Source organism: Oncorhynchus clarkii, chromosome 19, assembly GCF_045791955.1.
Source record: "Oncorhynchus clarkii lewisi isolate Uvic-CL-2024 chromosome 19, UVic_Ocla_1.0, whole genome shotgun sequence".
Lineage (NCBI taxonomy): Eukaryota > Metazoa > Chordata > Actinopteri > Salmoniformes > Salmonidae > Oncorhynchus > Oncorhynchus clarkii.
This window is the reverse complement of record NC_092165.1, coordinates 6,650,671-6,671,270: the sequence shown is the minus strand read 5'-3', so window position 1 is coordinate 6,671,270 and position 20,600 is coordinate 6,650,671. Positions and strand designations below refer to the sequence as shown.

The 20,600-nt window shown below is 45.5% G+C and overlaps 3 protein-coding genes and 1 long non-coding RNA gene across 8 annotated transcripts in view; all 4 read right to left on the bottom strand.

Annotated features, from left to right (window-relative positions):
• Positions 1-535: 535 nt before the first annotated feature.
• On the bottom strand, positions 536-3,802 carry LOC139374662 (uncharacterized). 2 transcript variants are annotated; one of them, XR_011627717.1, is made up of 3 exons: positions 3,303-3,802; positions 2,374-3,074; positions 536-2,090 (listed from the first exon to the last, which is right to left on the bottom strand). It is a non-coding gene; the product is annotated as an uncharacterized lncRNA (long non-coding RNA). The 2 variants fall into 2 exon arrangements; XR_011627718.1 differs by having other exon boundaries at positions 2,027-2,090; positions 2,889-3,074; positions 3,303-3,787.
• A 93-nt stretch (positions 3,803-3,895) lies between these two features.
• On the bottom strand, positions 3,896-13,041 carry LOC139374646 (equilibrative nucleobase transporter 1-like). 2 transcript variants are annotated; one of them, XM_071115695.1, is made up of 13 exons: positions 12,930-13,041; positions 10,968-12,347; positions 9,260-9,389; positions 8,709-8,755; positions 7,956-8,032; positions 6,876-6,968; positions 6,378-6,517; positions 5,873-6,024; positions 5,640-5,783; positions 5,418-5,525; positions 4,866-5,052; positions 4,485-4,608; positions 3,896-4,219 (listed from the first exon to the last, which is right to left on the bottom strand). In XM_071115695.1, exons 2-13 carry the CDS (start codon positions 11,158-11,160, stop codon positions 4,079-4,081), a joined length of 1,536 nt encoding a protein of 511 aa, XP_070971796.1. In that variant the 5' UTR covers positions 11,161-12,347; positions 12,930-13,041; the 3' UTR covers positions 3,896-4,078. The 2 variants fall into 2 exon arrangements, with proteins under 2 accessions (XP_070971796.1, XP_070971797.1); XM_071115696.1 differs by lacking the exon at positions 12,930-13,041 and having other exon boundaries at positions 10,968-11,205; positions 11,336-11,561.
• Positions 13,042-13,542: 501 nt separating this feature from the next.
• On the bottom strand, positions 13,543-16,991 carry LOC139374647 (uncharacterized). The gene is made up of 4 exons (XM_071115697.1): positions 16,512-16,991; positions 16,317-16,420; positions 15,941-16,046; positions 13,543-14,640 (listed from the first exon to the last, which is right to left on the bottom strand). Exons 1-4 carry the CDS (start codon positions 16,786-16,788, stop codon positions 13,760-13,762), a joined length of 1,368 nt encoding a protein of 455 aa, XP_070971798.1. The 5' UTR covers positions 16,789-16,991; the 3' UTR covers positions 13,543-13,759.
• Positions 16,992-17,434: 443 nt separating this feature from the next.
• LOC139374645 (equilibrative nucleobase transporter 1-like) overlaps positions 17,435-20,600 on the bottom strand; it is a 15,728-nt gene continuing 12,562 nt past the window's right edge. For all 3 annotated transcript variants that reach the window (XM_071115691.1, XM_071115693.1, XM_071115692.1), the window contains 3 exons: positions 18,837-19,023; positions 18,415-18,538; positions 17,435-18,072 (listed from right to left, as the gene is read on the bottom strand). In XM_071115691.1, coding sequence (XP_070971792.1) covers positions 17,911-18,072; positions 18,415-18,538; positions 18,837-19,023 — 473 coding nt within the window. In that variant the 3' untranslated portion in view covers positions 17,435-17,910. The remainder of the gene's footprint in view (positions 18,073-18,414; positions 18,539-18,836; positions 19,024-20,600) is intronic.

Here is a 20,600-nt window from a genome sequence, read left to right as displayed (position 1 = left end):
AAGCAAAATCTACAATGGAATGGTTCAAAAATAAACATATCCAGGTGTTAGAATGGCCAAGTCAAAGTCCAGACCTGAATCCAATCGAGAATCTGTGGAAAGAACTGAAAACTGCTGTTCACAAATGCTCTCCATCCAACCTCACTGAGCTCAAGCTGTTTTGCAAGGAGGAATGGGGAAAAAAATGTCAGTCTCTCGATGTGCAAAACTGATAGACATACCCCAAGCGACTTACAGCTGTAATCGCAGCAAAAGGTGGCGCTACAAAGTATTAACTTAAGGGGGCTGAATAATTTTGCACGCCCAATTTTTCAGTTTTTGATTTGTTAAAAAAGTTTGAAATATCCAATAAATGTCGTTCCACTTCATGATTGTGTCCCACTTGTTGTTGATTCTTCACAAAAAAATACAGTTTTATATATTTATGTTTGAAGCATGAAATGTGGCAAAAGGTCGCAAAGTTCAAGGGGGCCGAATACTTTCGCAAGGCACTGTACATTTTGCTGTAGACCTAACAAGAACTCGAACATGTAACTTTTATAGTCTTAACTGTTTAATCAAATGTTCCGAGGATTAAATGTTAGAATAGTAAACTAACACATTTGTAATCCTAAACATGGTGACATCATCAGTTCTTCATCCTGTGTTTGTTTGCATGTTAGAATGGCTCTTTATGAAAGAAACTTGAAGTATATCTGATCAGTTTGTTTGGTCATACAAATAGCATTTATCACTGTGTACATTCTTACTGTCAATGGCTTTTGGGTATTTGTAAGTAAACTTTGTTTTAGAGAGATGTTTCAGTGGGTCTTTTCATTGACACTCATATCAGGGTTTACTTCAGCCAACTGTTAGCATGGAGGAGTAGTAGCTATGACTGAGTGAATTGGTTACACGCTGTAGCAAAACATTTTGCAACTAAAAGGGTCCCTCCCTGTTCTATATATAATTTATTTAACTAAAACATTTTCTTCTGTTTGGTCTTCACCTGGGAGTTACTGGTGCTGCCATAGTTGTGATGTCTGGTCTGGCCATGGAGGTGACTGGTGCTGCCATAGTTGTGATGTCTGGCCATGGAGGTGACTGGTGCTGCCATAGTTGTGATGTCTGGTCTGGCCATGGAGGTGACTGGTGCTGCTACTGTGTTTAGCTGCTACGGGTGAGACTTGTCAGGGATTTACTAGTGTTACTATGGGTTTGGATACTATACTGGTGCTATGGGTGTTGCTTTGGATGATACCACAGGCATGTAAACTAGTCGCAGAGTAGTTTCACTGTTTGGGCTGTAGATGGTGCTGTGACTCTACCAGGAGTTGTGAACCTCACTACAGGTGCCTGGAACAAGGTCAGAGGCTGTCCCACTCCCTGGTTGGCTACAATCATAAAAACGGGCCTGGGACTTGTTCTTCCTGCTGACCCACGCTGCATTCTAACAACAGTGCCTAGACTTGTTCTTGCTGCTACAGCACTCCCCGGCCCTGACACAAGCTGCAGTCTAACTGGTCCTAGACCTGTTCTTGGTGCTGACAAGATGCGTTCTAACAACTGGTCCTAGACCTGTATTCCCTGCTACCTGACACAAGCTGGTGTCTATGGAGTGTACTACTAGACACTGACAGAAGTAGTTTATAAGACGGGAACACATTTTCTTCTTTCAACATCAAACTGCTCTGACTTCTTCATTGTGATCCTCCTCTTCTGCTGGAACTGTCTATGTCTCCGTCTCCTCGTCACAGCTGTGGTGATCCAGTTCAGACCTGTAAAACACCTGAACGAAGGCAGTTTGACCTGGACTGTCCTAGTCTTCGCCTCCAATCCAGATGACAGTTCAACTTTGACCCACGGGGGTGGACGGTTCGACGCCGTGCTCAACATTAAGGTGTCACTCCCTGGTGAACGCCCGCAGGCACGTGGATCTTCCCGGACTTGGGCTCTGTAACGTGGGTACGGCGGTGGAGGCGGTCGAGCCAGAGGAATCCCTTGCCACGGTCTGGACAGACAGAGGGCTTGTCCTCTGAGTGGAGCTTCAGGTGAAGGGGTGTCTTGTTGCAGTCCTCAAAGGCGTGGTCACTGTCCTCCATGTGGTGGACCTAATACAGGGAACAATGTTGAGTTTCTCACGGCTCCATTTAGCTATTCTCCTCGCCAGTCCTTTTATACGCCAAGATTTTTCAAAAAATATATAGAATTTCAAAAACAACCATTCTCAAAGCATACCTATAAGTATACCATTGTGTGTAGTATTGTTTAGAGTAAATACAGGAGTCCACATCTCTCCTACACTTCCTCAAACCCTTATGAACAGTGTTTCCTACCTACATGTACACTGACAGCAAAACCAGGGACCAGTCCTCTCAACCTAACTTGACTGACCTTGTGGTTATGCAGAATCCTGGCTGTCCTGAAGGCCTTGGGACACTTCTCACACAGGAAGGGCCTTTTATCACCACAAGGCCCTTCAGATCATACTGTTCTGAAGCTCTTGTCACACTGGGGACACGGGTGAGGTTGCTCAGTCAGGTGGCACAGGGCGTGCGCCTTCGTCATACCGGCGGTCGCAAACGTCTTCTCACAGTACGGGCACCGAAACGGCTTCTCGCTCATGGGCGGCGACTGCCGTGGCATTGGAGAAGAATTTGCCGCAGTGTGAGCACATGTACGGCTTGGGCCTGTCCTCTTGGTGGGTGAGCATGTGTTGCTTGCATCCGTCAGAACGGAAGAAGGTGCCCGGGCAGGCGGAGCCCCCCCCCCCCCTGTAGTAGTTTGTGTTAGATTCATGTCGACCAATAAAAATAGAATGGAACTAGCTGAGTGCCAACCTACCCAAAGAGCTTATCACTCTCACCACAAGATGAAATCATGTCTTACTACTTCTACCCAGTTCCTACCTGTCTGTGGAAGGTCTTGTTGCAGTCGGAGCAGGAGTAAGGCTTCTCTCCCGTGTGGACACTAGGTGCATCATCCTGTCCTGAACATATGGCCACAGACGACTACATGTGTGGTGGAGGCTTGATCCACTGCCGCAGTATGATGGATCTGGGTCTGCTTTGGTATCACTGTGGTCTACATGTGACCTGTTGTTGTTGGGGAAGTAAGGCAAGCGTCAACATTGGCAATAACTTGAACCGATTTTTATCTCCTAACTTGTTATGGGCTACATTTCATAAATGTACCCCCAAACTTGATCAAAATACCTTCTCTCTACTGTGTGTTTGATTACAATCAATTATCCAGCAGTAAGCTACACACATATTGGACAATGTTTTGTATGTTATATTGATTGTGTGTGTAGAATGAACTACCTGTGTCTGTGCCATCGTTGTCGTAACTGACATCTTCATTTTCAGCTTCTTCCGCCGCTAACTGAAGTACTCTGCTCTCTCCGTTCTCGGTACTGGACCTTTCCCGGTAAGAACGTCGGCGACCTGACTTTTCGACAGCTTGGTTATCTCCGCCAGTAACGCTTTTTGCAGAGAACCCATACAACGAGCCAACGGCACTTCAGAGATGGACAGAAATAAAACCACAACTTCCTCTGACATATGTAAAGATCCGTTCAGTTGTTTTTGAAGTTGTGTAAAACTAGATCGCATCACGTCGATCACTTCATCCACCCTTCGACTCGGAATAAAGTTGTAGCTAAACGTGGTTTCCTCCATTTCTAAAGCTGTTGTGAAACTCAGGATATTGGGTGTTCATCGGAAATTGCAACTCTTGCCTACACGAGACGAAAACCTTGAATACCAATCTTTATCAGCCTAAATGTATATGTGATCGCCAACTGGTTTGTTTTGGACTGCGTGATTCAATTTAACCGGAAACCAGTTTGTTTTCATTGACGACTTCCGGCATGACAGTCTGCTATGACTTATTATGCTTAAAAATGTGGACACAATAATGGATAATCATTTTTATTGACAACTATCCAACAAAACATACTGATGGAATATGGGATTACTGTAAAACATAAGTATAAAAAAAGCGTTTTATTATTTTACATATTCACATATTCCCTTTAAACAATTAGAAATAAGACAATTCCTGTTTCCCTTGGCTCAGGACCATCATGTAATGTGCCCTACATTTTGGCCTCAGCCAATGTGATGGCAGCACCACCGGCCATATCCTCCCTCTGATTGGTCAGTTTCCTGCAGTGGTAGAAGATGTTGATTGGATGGATGAACGCCAGTAGAGTGAGGAGAGTCAGAGCGATGTTCACCTGAGGAGGAAAGATGACAAAGACAGCCCTTTTGAGAGCGTAGCCTTAACCATACACGTGTACAAAGTAGGCCAACTGCAAGTTACACTGTTTTTGTGTTATGAGCTGTGAGGTTCAACAAAGACATTTCAATATTTACTTTTTGGCAAGTACAGCACAGTACATCTACTAATCTCATCCACCCTGCCGGCTCTCTCGCGATAGCAACTGAGCCTGGGGACGAGGTTAGTCATCTAGTGACCGTATGTTTGTATGACCCACTCACATAGAAGGGGTCTCCACCTAGGGCTCCTTTGACCAGGGCGAAACAGGGGTACTGCAGCAGTGACACCACGGCAGACAGAGACATCACCAAACCATACAGCTTCCCAAAGTGGACCCCAGGAAAACTGGTGAGAGAGGGCAGGAAGGAGAAAGACATCAACTGAGGGAAGTATGAATGAGGAGCACTCAGTCACCTTCCTTTATTGTAAACTTTAGTCTTTCAACTGTATTTTTACATTTTAGAATGTCAAGTCTATTGTCTTTATTTTTGAGTCCCTTGTTCCTTCTTCTATAATCTTCCTTTTTATTTCCTTCCTGTCAGATCTCTCTATTAATCTGCCACTCTGCCCCCACTATCTGTCTCTATCCCTCTTTCACTCACGCGATGCTGATGAAGGCTGCGTTGCCTCCGTAGAGGAAGGAGCGGTTGAGGACCTGCAGGATGAAGGTGAGGTACTGGAGAGGGAGGAGAGGAGAGGAGGCGCAGATGGAGAAGAGGAGGCACTGGAGGGAGGTGAGGAAGAGGGAGAGAGAGGAGGAGCGTAGGTCTGCCTCCTTATCTGTTTCTCCTATAGAGGGAGGAGGTGAGAGAAAGGTTGGGTGAGGATGATGATGATGGACACACACACACCAGAACCATGGCCTTGCTCATGAGGCATGAAATAGGATTAAAAAGTATATATTCTAGACTGAAACAGAAGGTAGGCCTACTACCTGAACAAATAAGGATACCCATTTTGGTCTTTAATTGCTTAACATTTAGCTACTTTGTGCACTATTGAACACCATCCTGTTGTTGCTAAGCTAGAGCCATGTGACCCACCTGGAGCCAGAGGCTAAGCTAGAGCCATGTGACCCACCTGGAGCCAGAGGCTAAGCTAGAGCCATGTGACCGACCTGGAGCCAGAGGCTAAGCTAGAGCCATGTGACCCACCTGGAGCCAGAGGCTTCCCCTTGTGTCTGTCCATGATGAGGCCGTTCCAGGGAGCACAGAGGACCCCACACAGCTGGGTGAAGGCAAAGGCATTGGTGTACTGACTCACTGAGAGAGAGGGGGGAGGGAGAGAGGGGGGAGGGAGAGCGAGAGAGTATTTAGATTCATTCAGTGAACCTATGCTTTGGTGTGTGCATGCGTGTGTTCATGTGTATGGTTTACCCAGGGCTGAGTCGTTGTCGGCCAGCCGGTTGAGCATGGGGTTCAGTGTTCCGATGAAGAGGTAGTGTCTCAGCTGCATGACAGACAGCCACACCAGATGCCACAGGAAGAACCACGACTGTACACAACTCCTGAAACTGGCCACTGAGAGAGAGAGAGGAGAACATTTGAGTCAACAAAATGCACCTTCCATTCCCCAGCCAGATTAAAGATTGTAGTTGGCCAAACGACACCTTTCCCAGAGTCTTCCGACTGCTGCCCATCATCAGGCTGTAGGGGCATGTCGTCAGTCTCAGCTGGCCCCTCCCCCTCCGATGTCATCCCCGTCTCTCGCGTCTTCTCAATCTCCTCTACGTTGTAGCTGTTGGACTTTCCAGGGCTTACGCTGTTGAAAAGGAAGCATCAGAGTATAATCATATATGTTTTATCATCAGGGTCACCCATCTGATATGAATGGATGTCATTGAGACTTACCTAACAATTCAATACCATTTGTTAAATGCCAAACACTAATAATCATTTAATTTAATTTTGCATTTATCTATGAACATGTACAGGACTTTTTCCTGCCCAAGTAATCTGACAAGGAAACACTCCATGGTCTGGAAACCCCCCAGGCCCTATGCGAGTCGTAGTTCTCTAGGTGACAACTACAGCCCCCATACATACTATGGCATTATGTATCATAGGGCCTGGTCAGATGAATACTGTCGTATGTGTGGGAGTTGTAGTTCTCACCCATAGGTGAAGCCCTCGGGGAGTGGGTAGGGAATGTGGGTGTTGGGCATGAGGAAGAACGTCCTGAGGAGGTGGATGACACTGCAGACAGAGAGAATGAGGAAGGAGGAGCGGAGGGAGACCCCTCCTTCATACATCACCTGAGACGGAGGGAGAGAGAGATGGATAAGCAGAGCCACCAATGGATAGCTATTAAATGACCATGACTACATATAATACAAATATAATCATTATATGGGATATATCTACAATATATACAAATATAATCATTATATGGGATATATCTACAATATATACAAATATAATCAATATATGGGATATATCTACAATATATACAAATATAATCATTATATGGGATATATCTACAATATATACAAATTGATCTGTTTTATACACTTGGCCTTTTTAAGGCAGTTATCTAGTAACCTGACGAGCAGAACATTTTTCTCTCAGAGGCCTCTGTCCTGTAGGCTACAGTATGTGTGAGTTCTGTGATACCTTGATGATGAGGAAGACAGCCGAGGAAGAGTCGAAGGCTCCATTATAGAGGGTGATGATGGTGGAACGATGGGAGCCAAATAGGTTCCCAACCTATGGTAGCGAACAACAGTTCAACAATTGTGGACATTCATCCAAGAAGAAGAAATCCACCCATATAGTACACAGTATAAATACAGTGTCCATAGTATAAATACAGTGTCCATATAGTACACAGTATAAATACAGTGTCCATATAGTACACAGTATAAATACAGTATCCATATAGTACACAGTATAAATACAGTATCCATATAGTACACAGTATAAATACAGTATCCATATAGTACACAGTATAAATACAGTGTCCATAGTATAAATACAGTATCCATATAGTACACAGTATAAATACAGTGTCCATATAGTACACAGTATAAATACAGTATCCATATAGTACACAGTATAAATACAGTATCCATCTAGTACACAGTATAAATACAGTATCCATATAGTACACAGAGAAATACAGTATCCATATAGTACACAGTATAAATACAGTATCCATATAGTACACAGTATAAATACAGTATCCATATAGTACACAGAGAAATACAGTATCCATATAGTACACAGAGAAATACAGTATCCATATAGTACACAGAATAAATACAGTGTCCATATAGTACACAGTATAAATACAGTATCCATATAGTACACAGTATAAATACAGTATCCATATAGTACACAGAGAAATACAGTATCCATTTAGTACACAGTATAAATACAGTATCCATATAGTACACAGTATAAATACAGTGTCCATTTAGTATACAGAGAAATACAGTATCCATTTAGTATACAGAGAAATACAGTATCCATATAGTATACAGTATAAACACAGTATCCATATAGTATACAGTATAAATACAGTATTTACTGAATAAATATCAGTTTTATGTGTCAGACAAAATAGTGTGTGACATACACCTGTTACACAGACAAAATAGTGTGTGACATACAGCTGTTACACAGATGTAATGAATACTGTGTGTCCTGTCTGGAACTGTGTTGAAACTGAGGAGTCATGGCATGCTGCTGTACCTGTATGTTTGTGATGAGGAACAATATACCTCCCACTGCGATGAAAGACAGGGCTGGGAACAGCAGCATGGACAGAGCTATTAGAGAGAGAGAGAGACACAGACAGCATAGGCCAAGTTCAGCCTGGATCAATATTTACTCATCCAACATCCAACACTAGGAATGTGCTCTTCCTAATGCTTTTGCAGGTCCCCGTCCCCAGTCCACCTGGTCGTACTGCTGCTCCAGTTTCTGCTGGTCTGCCCGACGTGCTACCTTATCCAGGATCTGCTGTTTCAACACTCTCTCTCCTTCTCCCGGTGTCTCTCTCTCAACCTCTGAATGCTCGGCTATGAAAAGCCAACTGACACTTACTCCTCCTGAGGTGCTGACCTGTTGCACCCTCCTCAACCACTGTGATTATTATTTGACCCTGCTGGTCATCTATGAACGTTTGAACATCTTGAAGAACGATCTGGCCTTAATGGCCATGTACTCTTATAATTTCTAGCGGGAACAGCCAGAGCCTGGTTCTTCTCTAGGTTTTGGCCTTTCTAGGGAGTTTTTCCTAGCCACTGTGCTTCTACATCTGCATTGCTTGCTGTTTAGGGTTTTAGGCGGGGTTTCCTTACAAGCCCTTTGTGTCATCTGCTGATGTAAATAGAGCTTTAGAAATACATTTGATTGATTGTCTTTGTTCATTTATCAAATACACGAACACCAAGAGCTGTTCTGATTGAATAACCACCGTTCTACTGTACAGTCTATGTTCACCTGAACTGGAGAAGGCAACCATCAGTGTACCAGTGGTGTAGAGACATCTGAGGGGAATACAGAGCAGAGGTAGATAAAGAGGTGTCACACAGTGGGTTATGGTCTGTTAAACTTTAGTCGTGACACATTTCACAGTGGGTCAGAAGACAACCTCAATAAACCTGTAGAGCTAAGCTTAAAATATGCATACATATTCTACAACAACAATGACTGAGTAAACCAGGAATGGACCCTCACCTTCCCACCCCCTATAGACTCAGTGACTCAGTCACTCTCTCTGGTCTAGGCGACAGTCTAGGTATAAACTTACTGAAGAATTGTAATTAATTGACTATGTGTAGATAAAACTCTGTGGATGTCCTGGAAATACTGGTCAGAGGTCAGGACCTAGTTATATTCTTTAAATGTTGACATTGTAAGAATTATTTGCAATGGATATGCCATATATCACATTGTATATGGGTATATTGCCATCCTTACCTGACCAGGGCAGGAAAAACTCTGGGCCCTAGCAATGAAGCCTGGATTTCTGTAGTTGAAAAAAGACTCACATTCCCAGAAGCCTCGTTGCCATGGTGCCGAAGCGGTCGAAGATGAATCCGTTGGGAAGCGTGAGGAAGTTGTTCATAAAGGAGGTGACGGTGAAGACCAGGGAGAACTGTTCATCCTGTCCACTACAGTCTGAGAGAGAGATGTAGGGATGGGGAGAGATATTAGGGATGATGAAGACCAGGGAGAACTGTTCATCCTGTCCACTACAGTCTGAGAGAGAGATTAGGGATAACTGTTCATCCTGTCCACTACAGTCTGAGAGAGAGATGGAGTGATGGGAGAGAGATTAGGGATGATGAAGACCAGGGAGAACTGTTCATCCTGTCCACTACAGTCAGAGAGAGATGGAGGGATGGGGAGAGAGATTAGGGAGAACTGTTCATCCTGTCCACTACAGTCTGAGAGAGAGAGATGGAGGGATGGGGAGAGAGATTAGGGATGATGAAGACCAGGGAGAACTGTTCATCCTGTCCACTACAGTCTGAGAGAGAGATGGAGAGAAGGGGAGAGAGATTAGGGATGATGAAGACCAGGGAGAACTGTTCATCCTGTCCACTACAGTCTGAGAGAGAGATGGAGGGATGGGGAGAGAGATTAGGGAGAACTGTTCATCCTGTCCACTACAGTCTGAGAGAGAGATGGAGGGATGGGGAGAGAGATTAGGGATGATGAAGACCAGGGAGAACTGTTCATCCTGTCCACTACAGTCTGAGAGAGAGATGGAGGGATGGGGAGAGAGATTAGGGATGATGAAGACCAGGGAGAACTGTTCATCCTGTCCACTACAGCCTGAGAGAGAGATGGGGAGAGAGATTAGGGATAACTGTTCATCCTGTCCACTACAGTCTGAGAGAGAGAGATGGAGGGATTGGGAGAGAGATTAGGGATAACTGTTCATCCTGTCCACTACAGTCTGAGAGAGAGATGGAGGGATGGGGAGAGAGATTAGGGATGATGAAGACCAGGGAGAACTGTTCATCCTGTCCACTACAGTCAGAGAGAGATGGAGGGATGGGGAGAGAGATTAGGGAGAACTGTTCATCCTGTCCACTACAGTCTGAGAGAGAGAGATGGAGGGATGGGGAGAGAGATTAGTGATGGTGAAGACCAGGGAGAACTGTTCATCCTGTCCACTACAGTCTGAGAGAGAGATGGAGGGAAGGGGAGAGAGATTAGGGATGATGAAGACCAGGGAGAACTGTTCATCCTGTCCACTACAGTCTGAGAGAGAGAGATATGGATGGATGAGGAGAGAGAGCGTGGGGGAGGGGGGGTGGGGCAGAGAGAGAGATGAATAGAGAGAGAGATATGGATGGATGGATGAGGAGAGAGGGCGTGGGGGAGGGGGGATGGGGCAGAGAGAGAGATGAATATAGAGAGAGATATGGATGGATGGATGAGGAGAGAGAGCGTGGGGGAGGGGGGATGGGGCAGAGAGAGAGATGGATGGATGGATGAGGAGAGAGGGCGTGGGGGAGGGGGGATGGGGCAGAGAGAGAGATATGGATGGATGGATGAGGAGAGAGAGCGTGGGGAAGGGGGGATGGGGCAGAGAGAGAGATGAATACAGAGAGAGATAGAAGTAGAGATCCAGGTCCTTCAGTTTTCTAGTATGAACTCCTCAGCTGTGCTTCGTATTCTATTATATTCCAATCTATACTATTGTATTCTATGTCATATTGAACTGAATAGCATTGAACTACTAACCTGTTTCCACTGTACTGTTGGGTCCAGTAGTCAGATTGACACACAGGTCAGTGAAGTATCCGTCTGTCTTCAGGACGAAGACCAGCGATGCCCAGCCGAAGACCACGCCGGCAAAACACAGACACTCCACCAACCCTGTGGCCAGGGTCAGCCTGTACCGCAACCCCACTCCACCCCCACCGCATCCCAGCATCCTCCCTGATTAACAGGCTGGCTGACTGGCTGGCTAGCTACCTGCCTGGCTGACTGAGTCCTTGCTCTGACTGGCTGGCTGGCTGGCTGACCGACTGAGAGAGAGATGGACTGACTCCCTGCTCTGCCTGACTGACTCCCTGCTCTGACTGGCTGGCTGACCGACTGATAGCTACTTGCCTGGCTGACTCCCTGCTTTGACTGACTGACTGGCTGCCTGTTTAACTGTCACTCAAAGGACTGTTCTTGTTGTCTTATTAATGTGGGGTTAGTGGGTGACTGTATTCAAAGAGACCCTTTTTCTATCCTCTGACTCTTGTCTTACTTTTCTATATGCCCTCCCTCCCTCTCTCTCCCTTGCTCTCTCTCTCCCTCGCTCTCTCTCTCCCTCCCTCGCTCTCTCTCTCCCTCCCTCCCTCGCTCTCTCTCTCCCTCCCTCTCGTTCTCTCCCTCCCTCCCTCGCTCGCTCTCCCTCTCCCTCTCTCTCTCTCTCCCTCGCTCTCTCCCTCGCTCTCTATCCCTCTTGATAGTTGTTTTGAGTATTTGAGAGTGTCTGGCTGAAAAGTAGCTGTATCACTACAAAGAAGTGCTGGGTGGGAGAGATAAGACGTGGCATTCCAATTCAAACTGCACTTATCAGAAAATATACGGGTTAACTCCCCTTCTCAACAAGTTTTTTAAATGTATTTTTTAGGATGGAAGGCTTGTGTTGCTCTGGATAAGAGCCTCTGTTAAACGACCTAAATGTAAATCTAAATGTAGAAGAACATTAGACTGTCTATAGAACGACTTGCAGTATCAGAAGAAGTTACGGATGACACGTTTTATGACACGTTTCAAACAACTCATTCTTGAAGTGGTAGTGGTGGCCATAGTAGAATTTGAGATCATAGCACACTAAGAGTTGTCATAATAGTAGGCCTAGTGGTTAAATCCACGAGGAGTGTGACGTTTCTCAACCTGCAGTGTAAACTGATGAACGGTTGCTCTAATAGCCCCTCTAGTAGATGTGTTTCTCTTCCTCTTTCTTTCTCACTTCCTCTCCTTTCCGCCCACTTTGTTCCACTTTGTGTTTATTTCCCTCTCTTTTCTTCAGTGTGTAACTCATGACTTTTGTTCATTCCTTTGTTGCCATTTCATAAATGATCCTGTCATTTGCTTTGAGAGAGGCGATTGTTCATCTTCCCCCTAAAATATACAAGTAAAGAGGCATCACAACACGTGGCAAGTGTAATAATACAATAACAATTAATAATAAAAATACATAGTGCACATCAAACACTTTAAGGATAAATAATTATAATACAAGGTCGGAAGTCGGAATAATACAATCTAGGGACTATCGACTACGGTCTAATGCGTAATAAATCCGCTAATGGTATGAGAATGTGCACTGAGCTAGAGCCTACAGTACAGTGCGGGAAGACTACAACAGACAGTACACTCGCCCTATAACGGTAAACCACATCAGATTAGCTACAGACTAATCCGCCATGCGGTCATTGCATTACTGTGTTTTCTTTGCGCGCAATCTATAGTATGCTGCCAAAACGCCTAATAGACAGTAAAATAGTTCGGTTATAGCGGGACGTTGGCCAGTATACGACACGGTGCTGTCATAAAACAATAAAAACGTGTATGGCTATGGTAGAGCAACTTTTATGACAATTATTACACTGGCCACAGTTCAACCATGCAGCATTGATCATAAATCGTAGGCTATGAAAACGATGCCATACATAGGCTGTAGCCTATATACCAGCCACTCACCTTGTTTAATGATCCCACTTAGTTTAATGTCGATCCTCTTGTTGATTTGTGGTAGAACTCTAAACAGAAACCTCGTCATTACGCGCAGGCGCCGCGATGTGCCTGTCCATTCACTGTCTGTCTTTCCACCTGCGCTTCATGGTGCACGCGACGCAAGCGTTGGCCAGGCATTGGGGACTTGGCTAAATGGCCATGTTGGAACCATGGCCATGGACCAAAATATGGTGGTGAGTGGTGAGTTGTCTCCAGTTGCTTATATCTAATTATCAACTGGGTGGTAGAGCCCTGAGTGCTAATTGGCTGAAAGCCATGGTATATTAGACATATACCAGGGGTATGACAAAACATGCATTTTTCCTGTTCTAATTACACTTGTAACCAGTTTATAACAGCAATAAGGCACCTCGGGGGTTTGTGGTATATGGCCAATATACCACAGCTAGGGGCTGTGTCCAGACACTCCGTGTTGTGCCTAAGAACAGCTCTGTGTGGGATTTCTGATGATAATGTCATTAATTGTAAAATGGAAATACAAACTTGGAATATGATTTGACAGCAATAATAAAATACATCTTCTGGAATTAAAAAGTAACTTGACCAATGAAAGCAGCTCTCTCAACCATCAGCATTTTACTCAGAAACTGCCTAGCAACACAGCAGGCTACAATAAAGACCAATCCACAGAACAGATGTCTACTGTATGTATTGAACTCTTGAATTGACGTGGAATCCCCCCTTTTAAAACTGGTTCAAGTCTTTCCACATAAAACTTTAGATCATATGTAAAACAAGAAGTCAATTACGTCACACACACACACAGGGCACTTCCATCACGTGTGTGTCTTCATGTGAGCTCGGAGGTGTGCGCCATGCGAGAAGTGGCGTCCACATAGTGCGCAGGCGAAGGGTCGGACCCCCGTGTGCAGCAGTTCATGCCTCCTCAGGTGACTGGGTCTGATGAAGCTCCGCCCACACATGGAACAGTGATGCGTCCTCTCTCTCGTGTGGTTGAGGGCGTGTCGCTTAAGGCAGCTGATGTAGGGGAAACCCTTCCCACAATGTTTGCATACGAACCTCCCCTCCTTCTCTTTACTGAGGGGAGCTCGAATTCTGACAGTCCCACCATTTCCTCTTTGGTCTCCATGGTGACCGGGCATGACGGTGACGGAGTGTTTCCCCGGGAACGATGCGTAATCGTCTGTGGTCGTTGTCGAGGAGGAAGTGTGTTGTTGTAGTTGGTTTTCTGACGAGTAGGTGAAAAATAGACCAGAGGTGTCTGTGTAGCCACCGTACCCCAGGTTCAGTGCTGCATACTCGTGGTACGTTTGGCCCAGATCCCCCTGGTCGACCCCCAGGCCTGGTTCTCCTCCCGGTAGTGGGTTGAGGTCTGGACATGGGCTCTCTGGCTCCCTCTTGAGGCAGATCTCAACTACTACAGGCTGTTCCTGGTCAAGGCAGTGAGAGCTGCTACTGAGGTCATGGTCCAGAGTTCTATGTTCCAGTTCTATGTGGTGTCCCATAGTTCTATGTTCCTGTTCTATGTGGTGTCCCATAGTTCTATGTTCCACTTCTATGTTGTGTTCCATAGAGTCACTGAGCTCATCTCTACCCCCTGGTGGTGTACTCTGGAACCCCCAGTCCTCCTCAAAACTGCTCTGATCAGTGGGATGCGGTTGCCGGGCGACCAGTGGAGTGGTGGAACGCTCAGGAGCTTACATGTAGGAGAGGGGACAACACGGGATAGAAAACAGAAGGCAATGTCATCATCATCCTCACCACCACCATCATCATCATCATCACTACCACCACCACCAACCATGCAATATTGCATTTTGCTGGCTGGATGTTTGAACTTGGCCTCTCTTCCTCCCTCATTTCATTTAAGCTCTTTCCTTCTCTCTCAGTAGCTAGGTTTCCATCCAATTTAATGTGAATATTCTCAAATCTGCATAGAAAATATGTGCATTTTCCCACCAGTGGTGTGTTTCCACCAAACGGACTTGTTGCAGATAAAAAACAGGAACTCAGTCTGGCTTTCAACTTGAAACAGTAGAATGCACAAGGTGCAACTTCTAAATTGGGTGGTACATCATCAGCTTTCCTCTTGTCATGTCAGTCATTGTGTAGCAGTATAACTTTAGACCGTCCCTCGCCCATACCCGGGCGCGAACCAGGGACCCTCTGCACACATCAACAACAGTCACCCACGAAGCATCGTTTATCCATCGCTCCACAAAAGCCGCGGCTCTTGCAGAGCAAGGGGAACCACTACTTCAAGGTCTCAGAGCAAGTGACGTCACCGATTGAAACGCTACCTAGCCGTTTCACATCTGTTACACTTGCATACCTTAGAGAGCTATTTATAACTTGTCAGAAATGTCCAGATCAACTAACATTTTTTTTGCTAGGTTTTTTAGCCCATAGATTTTGTTGAGTCACTCAAATATCACATGAATACACATTAGACATGGCAAAATGTAAAGAATTGCAAGAAAATTACATTTAAAAACGGCAAAATATTCTCTGCACCCCATTACAAAATGTGTAGAATTGCTGGAAATAAACTTTAAACCTAAATTATTATGGAGCTAGAATATTTGTCAAACGGCAGTCAAGCATCCCCAGAATCAGACCAATGATATTAATCGGAAAGGAGCAGCACCACCCTGAAGTTCATCATGTTATTTCATCTGTAGCCTAATAAACTGCATGATTTCCCGAGTCGTAGTGGGAGGACCACACACAACATATCATCACGTGACTCCAAATTCACCTCGATATGACGGTTATAATTTCAATATTGGCCCAGAGGCGTTTCAATCCCCACTTCTCGCATAATTCATTTTACAGACAAAAAGGTCTCACCGTGTCGAATGAACAAATGATATCTGTTGGCATTTAGAAAATTGTACCGAAACTTCCTGTTTCCATCCATCGTGATAAAAAAAAAAGTTCGGTATGACTTTCCTTGTATAAAAACTGTTGATGGAAACGTGGTTTGTCTCTCTCACCATTCATCCTCAGTTCATTTGGAGCACCACATTCCCCTGGGCCGTCCTCCTCCAGTCTCTCTTGTTTGATGGTAACTGGTTCAGCCGTCTCGTCTGTTACAGTGGTCTGTTAACGGACAGAGACGGTGATAGTGTGATCAATGCATTGTTAATGGGAGGCAAATTACATAAACACGTACTTGCGTGTATGCCTGCGTAATGCATTAATACCTTTACCCTATACTAGCCTATTAGCCTGTTTTTGACAATGTTTTAATCAATCCTTATGTAAATTATTATACCTTATAATTCAGCTGTAAATAATATCAATGCCATGCCCACGATTAACTATTTTACTGCTGATAAAACAAAAGAGTGTAATGTGCGGCTACACTACCTCGTCCGTCCTTAGTCCCTCCCGCGCCGCGGGTCCATTACTCCACTCGCTGCTGCAACCCTGCTGCGTAAAGACTGGGTCGGGCTTGTGTTCTCTGTTGGTTTCTGCATGGAAAGAGAAGGGACCACAATACTTCATTTTAGACTGTCGATTTTAAATCACCAAGCATTTAAAACTAAATACATAAACACGTACGGGGCGGTAGGGAACCCCCGTTCCAAAGTCTCTCGCGCAGCACAGCGCCAACTCCGTCCCCGCCGTGTTCAATCGTAGATGTCCTTTTCCGGTGCCGGTTTTCAACTACTTTCAGCTTTTTCATCAGGATTTCGTTGTCGTGTTTTTTACGTGACAGTTCCCCACGTAAAAACGCGGAGTACTCGTCCACCAGTTTGGTTATCTCCGCCATGGCGGCGGTGGATAGAGCTTCCATGATGGACGACAACTGCGTCTGAAACATTACGGTCTCCGACATTCTAGCTAGAATAGCCTAGCTAGCTAGATATTGATAATGGCAAATTTTAAAGGGAAAAATAGCGATATTGAATTGTAATATGTTTAAACACTGTGGCCTGTAAGTGGACACCTGGTTGGGTAGTTTAAACCTCAGATCATAGCGGTTAACAAATCCCTGTTCCTGTGTCTACAATAATAATGCAACATGACGTGATGACGTCTCATTCAATTTACCGTAAGTACATGAGAGTTGCATTAAATTTTGGGGGCGCATGCTGAGAACTGCTCTACAGGCTCGCCTAATATATAGGGTTAGGGTTATATATATATATATATATATATATATATATTATTAATTGTATTTATTTCACCTTTATTTAACTAGGCAAGTCAGTTAAGGACAAATTATTATTTACAATGACGGCGTACCCCGGGCAAACCCTCCCCTAACCCAGAGGACGCTGGGCCAACTGTGCATCGCCCTATGGGACTCCCGATCACGGCCGGTTGTGATACAGCCCGGGATCAAACCAGGGTCTGTAGTGACACCTCTAGCACTGAGATGCAGTGCCTTAGACCGCTGCGTCACTTGGGAGCCACATATTTAACCCATTGTGATTGATATTTTGACCATTCAAACTTATCAATTAAACTATACTTTGGACTTTGTTGTTTCACAGTTTAGTTGTATTCTTTATTACAATCAGACAGGTTAACACGCACATTACAGTAGGTCTTCACTTTGGTCACTGTCCTCCTTTGCCCTGCCTTGAACAGTCAGTGGCATTGTCCATGATGTAGTGTCAATTGTCCTGGATGCATCCCAACAGTCTAAAGATGCTTTCTCTCCTCGTCTCCTCTCCTTCACCTACATCGGACAAGTGAAAGCAAGATGGCGAAGGGAAGGCACCCTACAGAAGCACCTGTTTGTGCCCCAATGCACCCTATTCCCTAATATAGGGCACTACTTTTATCCAGGTCCCATCAAAAGTAATGTCTCATGTAGGGGATAGGGCACTATTTGGGACACAGACCCTGTTTTCCACCAATTTTATCAGATCAATGTTATCAAAGGAAAGGAGACAAGGAGAGGAAGCGACTTTAGACTATTGAGACGCACCACTACTGTTGTTGGTTGTCGTCACATCCCCACCAGCCTGTTGCACGTGACCTTTGACCCTGAGTTTGTTACTTCCTGTTCGGTCCTAGCCCTCCTCTGACTGGCTAGAGAGCGGCAGTGGAGGTGGACGTGGAGGGGGTGGATGAAGGTGAGGAGGGTGAGGAGGGTCAGACCCACGTTCACCTGGAGGAGAGGAGAGGTGGGAAGAAGAACACAAAGATTGAGCCCCCCTTGTGCAGAGCCTGTGGTCTATCTGTTTCCCAAAACATCCTCTCCAGTACTCCAGCCATTCTACTTACTTAATGTATTACAGTTCTAGCACATCTGATTCCATCAATCTAGTCATCACCAAGCCACTCACTAGTTGAAACAGTTAGTTCTGGAATACACCAAATACGTAGAACAACAGCGGGTACTCGATGAGAGGCTTGGTAAACACTCAAAGGTATATAACCCTAGTTCATTACACAGGTATGAGGCCCCTACTGTTTTCTGTAGGAAAAATAAGTTGACTGACTGACTCACATAGATAGGGTCTCCATGCAGCAACTCTCTGATGAGGTGTAGAACAGGGAACTGGAGCAGCAGAACCACAGCTGACAGAGATGTTATCAGACCAGACAACTTACCAAAATGGCAGCCGGGGAACCTGGTGGGGAGATGAGAGGAAAAGAAGAAGACAGACGGATTAAACAACTGGATGACTAGTGGAGTTTTCTTTTGTTGAATTGAATTTATTTTGGGTAACAGACATATACAACAAACTGTACAATGTGGACCTAGAGGATATCACTTGAAAGTATTCATTAAAATGATTATTTCCAAAGTGGTCCTCGATGGTAAAAGCAATAGTAGAAATGGTGGTTGAGGTAGGGTTAAATTGTGGTGGTGGGGCTGGGGGTACTTTAGGATAGGAGACATAACACACACACACAGTGTGAACGTACGCGATGGTGAGGAAGGCTTGGTGTCCACCATAGATGAAGGCACTGTTGAGGACTTGCAGGATGAAGGTGAGGTACTGGAGAGGAAGGAGAGGAGAGGAGAAGCAGACGTAGAAGAGGAGGCACTGGAGGGAGGTGAGGAAGAGGGAGAGAGAAGAGGAGCGCAGGTCGGCTTCTTGCTTCGTCTCTCCTTTCGGGAGAGAAAGGGGGAGAGAGAAAGGAGAGTGTGTCAGAGAGAGGTGGAAGAGAGAGTGAGTGAATGAGGGAGGTGAGAGGAAGAGAGAGGAGGAGCACAGGTTGGCTTCTTGCTTCGTCTCCTTTGGGGAGAGAGAAGGGAGAGTGTGTCAGAGGGAGGCGGGAGAGAGGTGAGGGAGGGATGGGAAAGACAGAAAGAGGTAGGTGAGGATGAAACGTTGATTGAGATACTTATGACTTTCATTTTAACTGCTTGTTGCTTGGGTCTACTGTGTTTAAATAAATGGAGTCCATCTTTAACTACAGCTGTAAGCTTTTCCAGGACTTATTCACCATCTAAATCTACAAAGCATTACATGGGCTTGCTCCTACCTATTTTTCCGATTTGGTCCTGTCGTACATACCCACACCTACGCTATGGTCACAAGATGCAGGTCTCCTAATTGTCCCTAGAATTTCTAAGCAAACAGCTGGAGGAAGGGCTTTCTCCTATAGAGCTCCATTTTTATGGAATGGTCTGCCTACCCATGTGAAAGACGCAGACTCAGTCTCAACCTTTAAGTCTTTACTGAAAACTCATCTCTTCAGTGGGTCATATGATTGAGTGTAGTCTGGCCCAGGAGTGTGAAGGTGAACGAAAAGGTTCTGGAGCAACGAACCGCCCTTGCTGTCTCTGCCTGGCCGGTTCCCCTCTTTCCACTGGGATTCTCTGCCTCTAACCCTTTTACAGGGGCTGAGTCACTGGCTTACTGGTGCTCTTCCATGCCATCCCTAGGGGGGGTGCGTCACTTGAGTGGGTTGAGTCACTGACGTGATCTTCCTGTATGGGTTGGCGCCCCCTCCTTGGGTTGTGCCGTGGCGGAGATCTTTGTGGGCTATACTCTGCCTTGTCTCAGGATGGTAAGTTGGTGGTTGAAGATATCCCTCTAGTGGTGTGGGGGCTGTGCTTTGGCAAAGTGGGTGGGGTTATATCCTGCCTGTTTGGCCCTGTCCGGGGGTATCATCGGATGGGGCCACAGAGTCTCCTGACCCCTCATTTCTCAGCCTCCAGTATTTATGTTGCAGTAGTTTATGTGTCGGGGGGCTAGGGTCAGTCTGTTGTATCTGGAGTACTTCTCCTGTCTTATCCAGTGTCTTGTGTGAATTTAAGTATGCTCTCTCTAATTCTCTCTTTCTTTCTCTCTCTCGGAGGACCTGAGCCCTAGGACCATGCCTCAGGACTACCTAGCATGATGTCCACCTGGCCGTGCTGCTGCTCCAGTTTCAACTGTTCTGCCTGCGGCTATGGAACCCTGACCTGTTCACCGGACGTGCTATCTGTCCCAGACCTGCTGTTTTCAACTCTCAAGAGACAGCAGGAGCGGTAGAGATACTCTTAATGATCGGCTATGAAAAGCCAACTGACATTTACTCCTGAGGTCCTGACTTGCTGCACCCTTGACAGCTACTGTGATTATTATTATTTGACCATGCTGGTCATTTATGAACATTTTGGCCATGTTCTGTTATAATCTCCACCTGGCACAGCCAGAAGAGGACTGGCCACCCCACATAGCCTGGTTCCTCTCTAGG

Bases quoted from the DNA above. Each gene is read 5' to 3' on its own strand.
- LOC139374646 (XM_071115695.1), bottom strand. From the start codon at position 11,160: ATGCTGGGATGCGGTGGGGGTGGAGTGGGGTTGCGGTACAGGCTGACC. The intron at 6,518-6,875 runs GTATCACAGAAC...CCTCCGTCTCAG, and splicing joins CTGTCTTCCTCATCATCAAG to GTGATGTATGAAGGAGGGGT. The intron at 4,220-4,484 runs GTGAGTGGGTCA...TTTCCTCCTCAG, and splicing joins TAGGTGGAGACCCCTTCTAT to GTGAACATCGCTCTGACTCT.
- LOC139374647 (XM_071115697.1), bottom strand. From the start codon at position 16,788: ATGTCGGAGACCGTAATGTTTCAGACGCAGTTGTCGTCCATCATGGAA. The intron at 16,421-16,511 runs GTACGTGTTTAT...CTTTCCATGCAG, and splicing joins CGGGGGTTCCCTACCGCCCC to AAACCAACAGAGAACACAAG. The intron at 14,641-15,940 runs GTGAGAGAGACA...CCTACATGTAAG, and splicing joins AAATGAACTGAGGATGAATG to CTCCTGAGCGTTCCACCACT.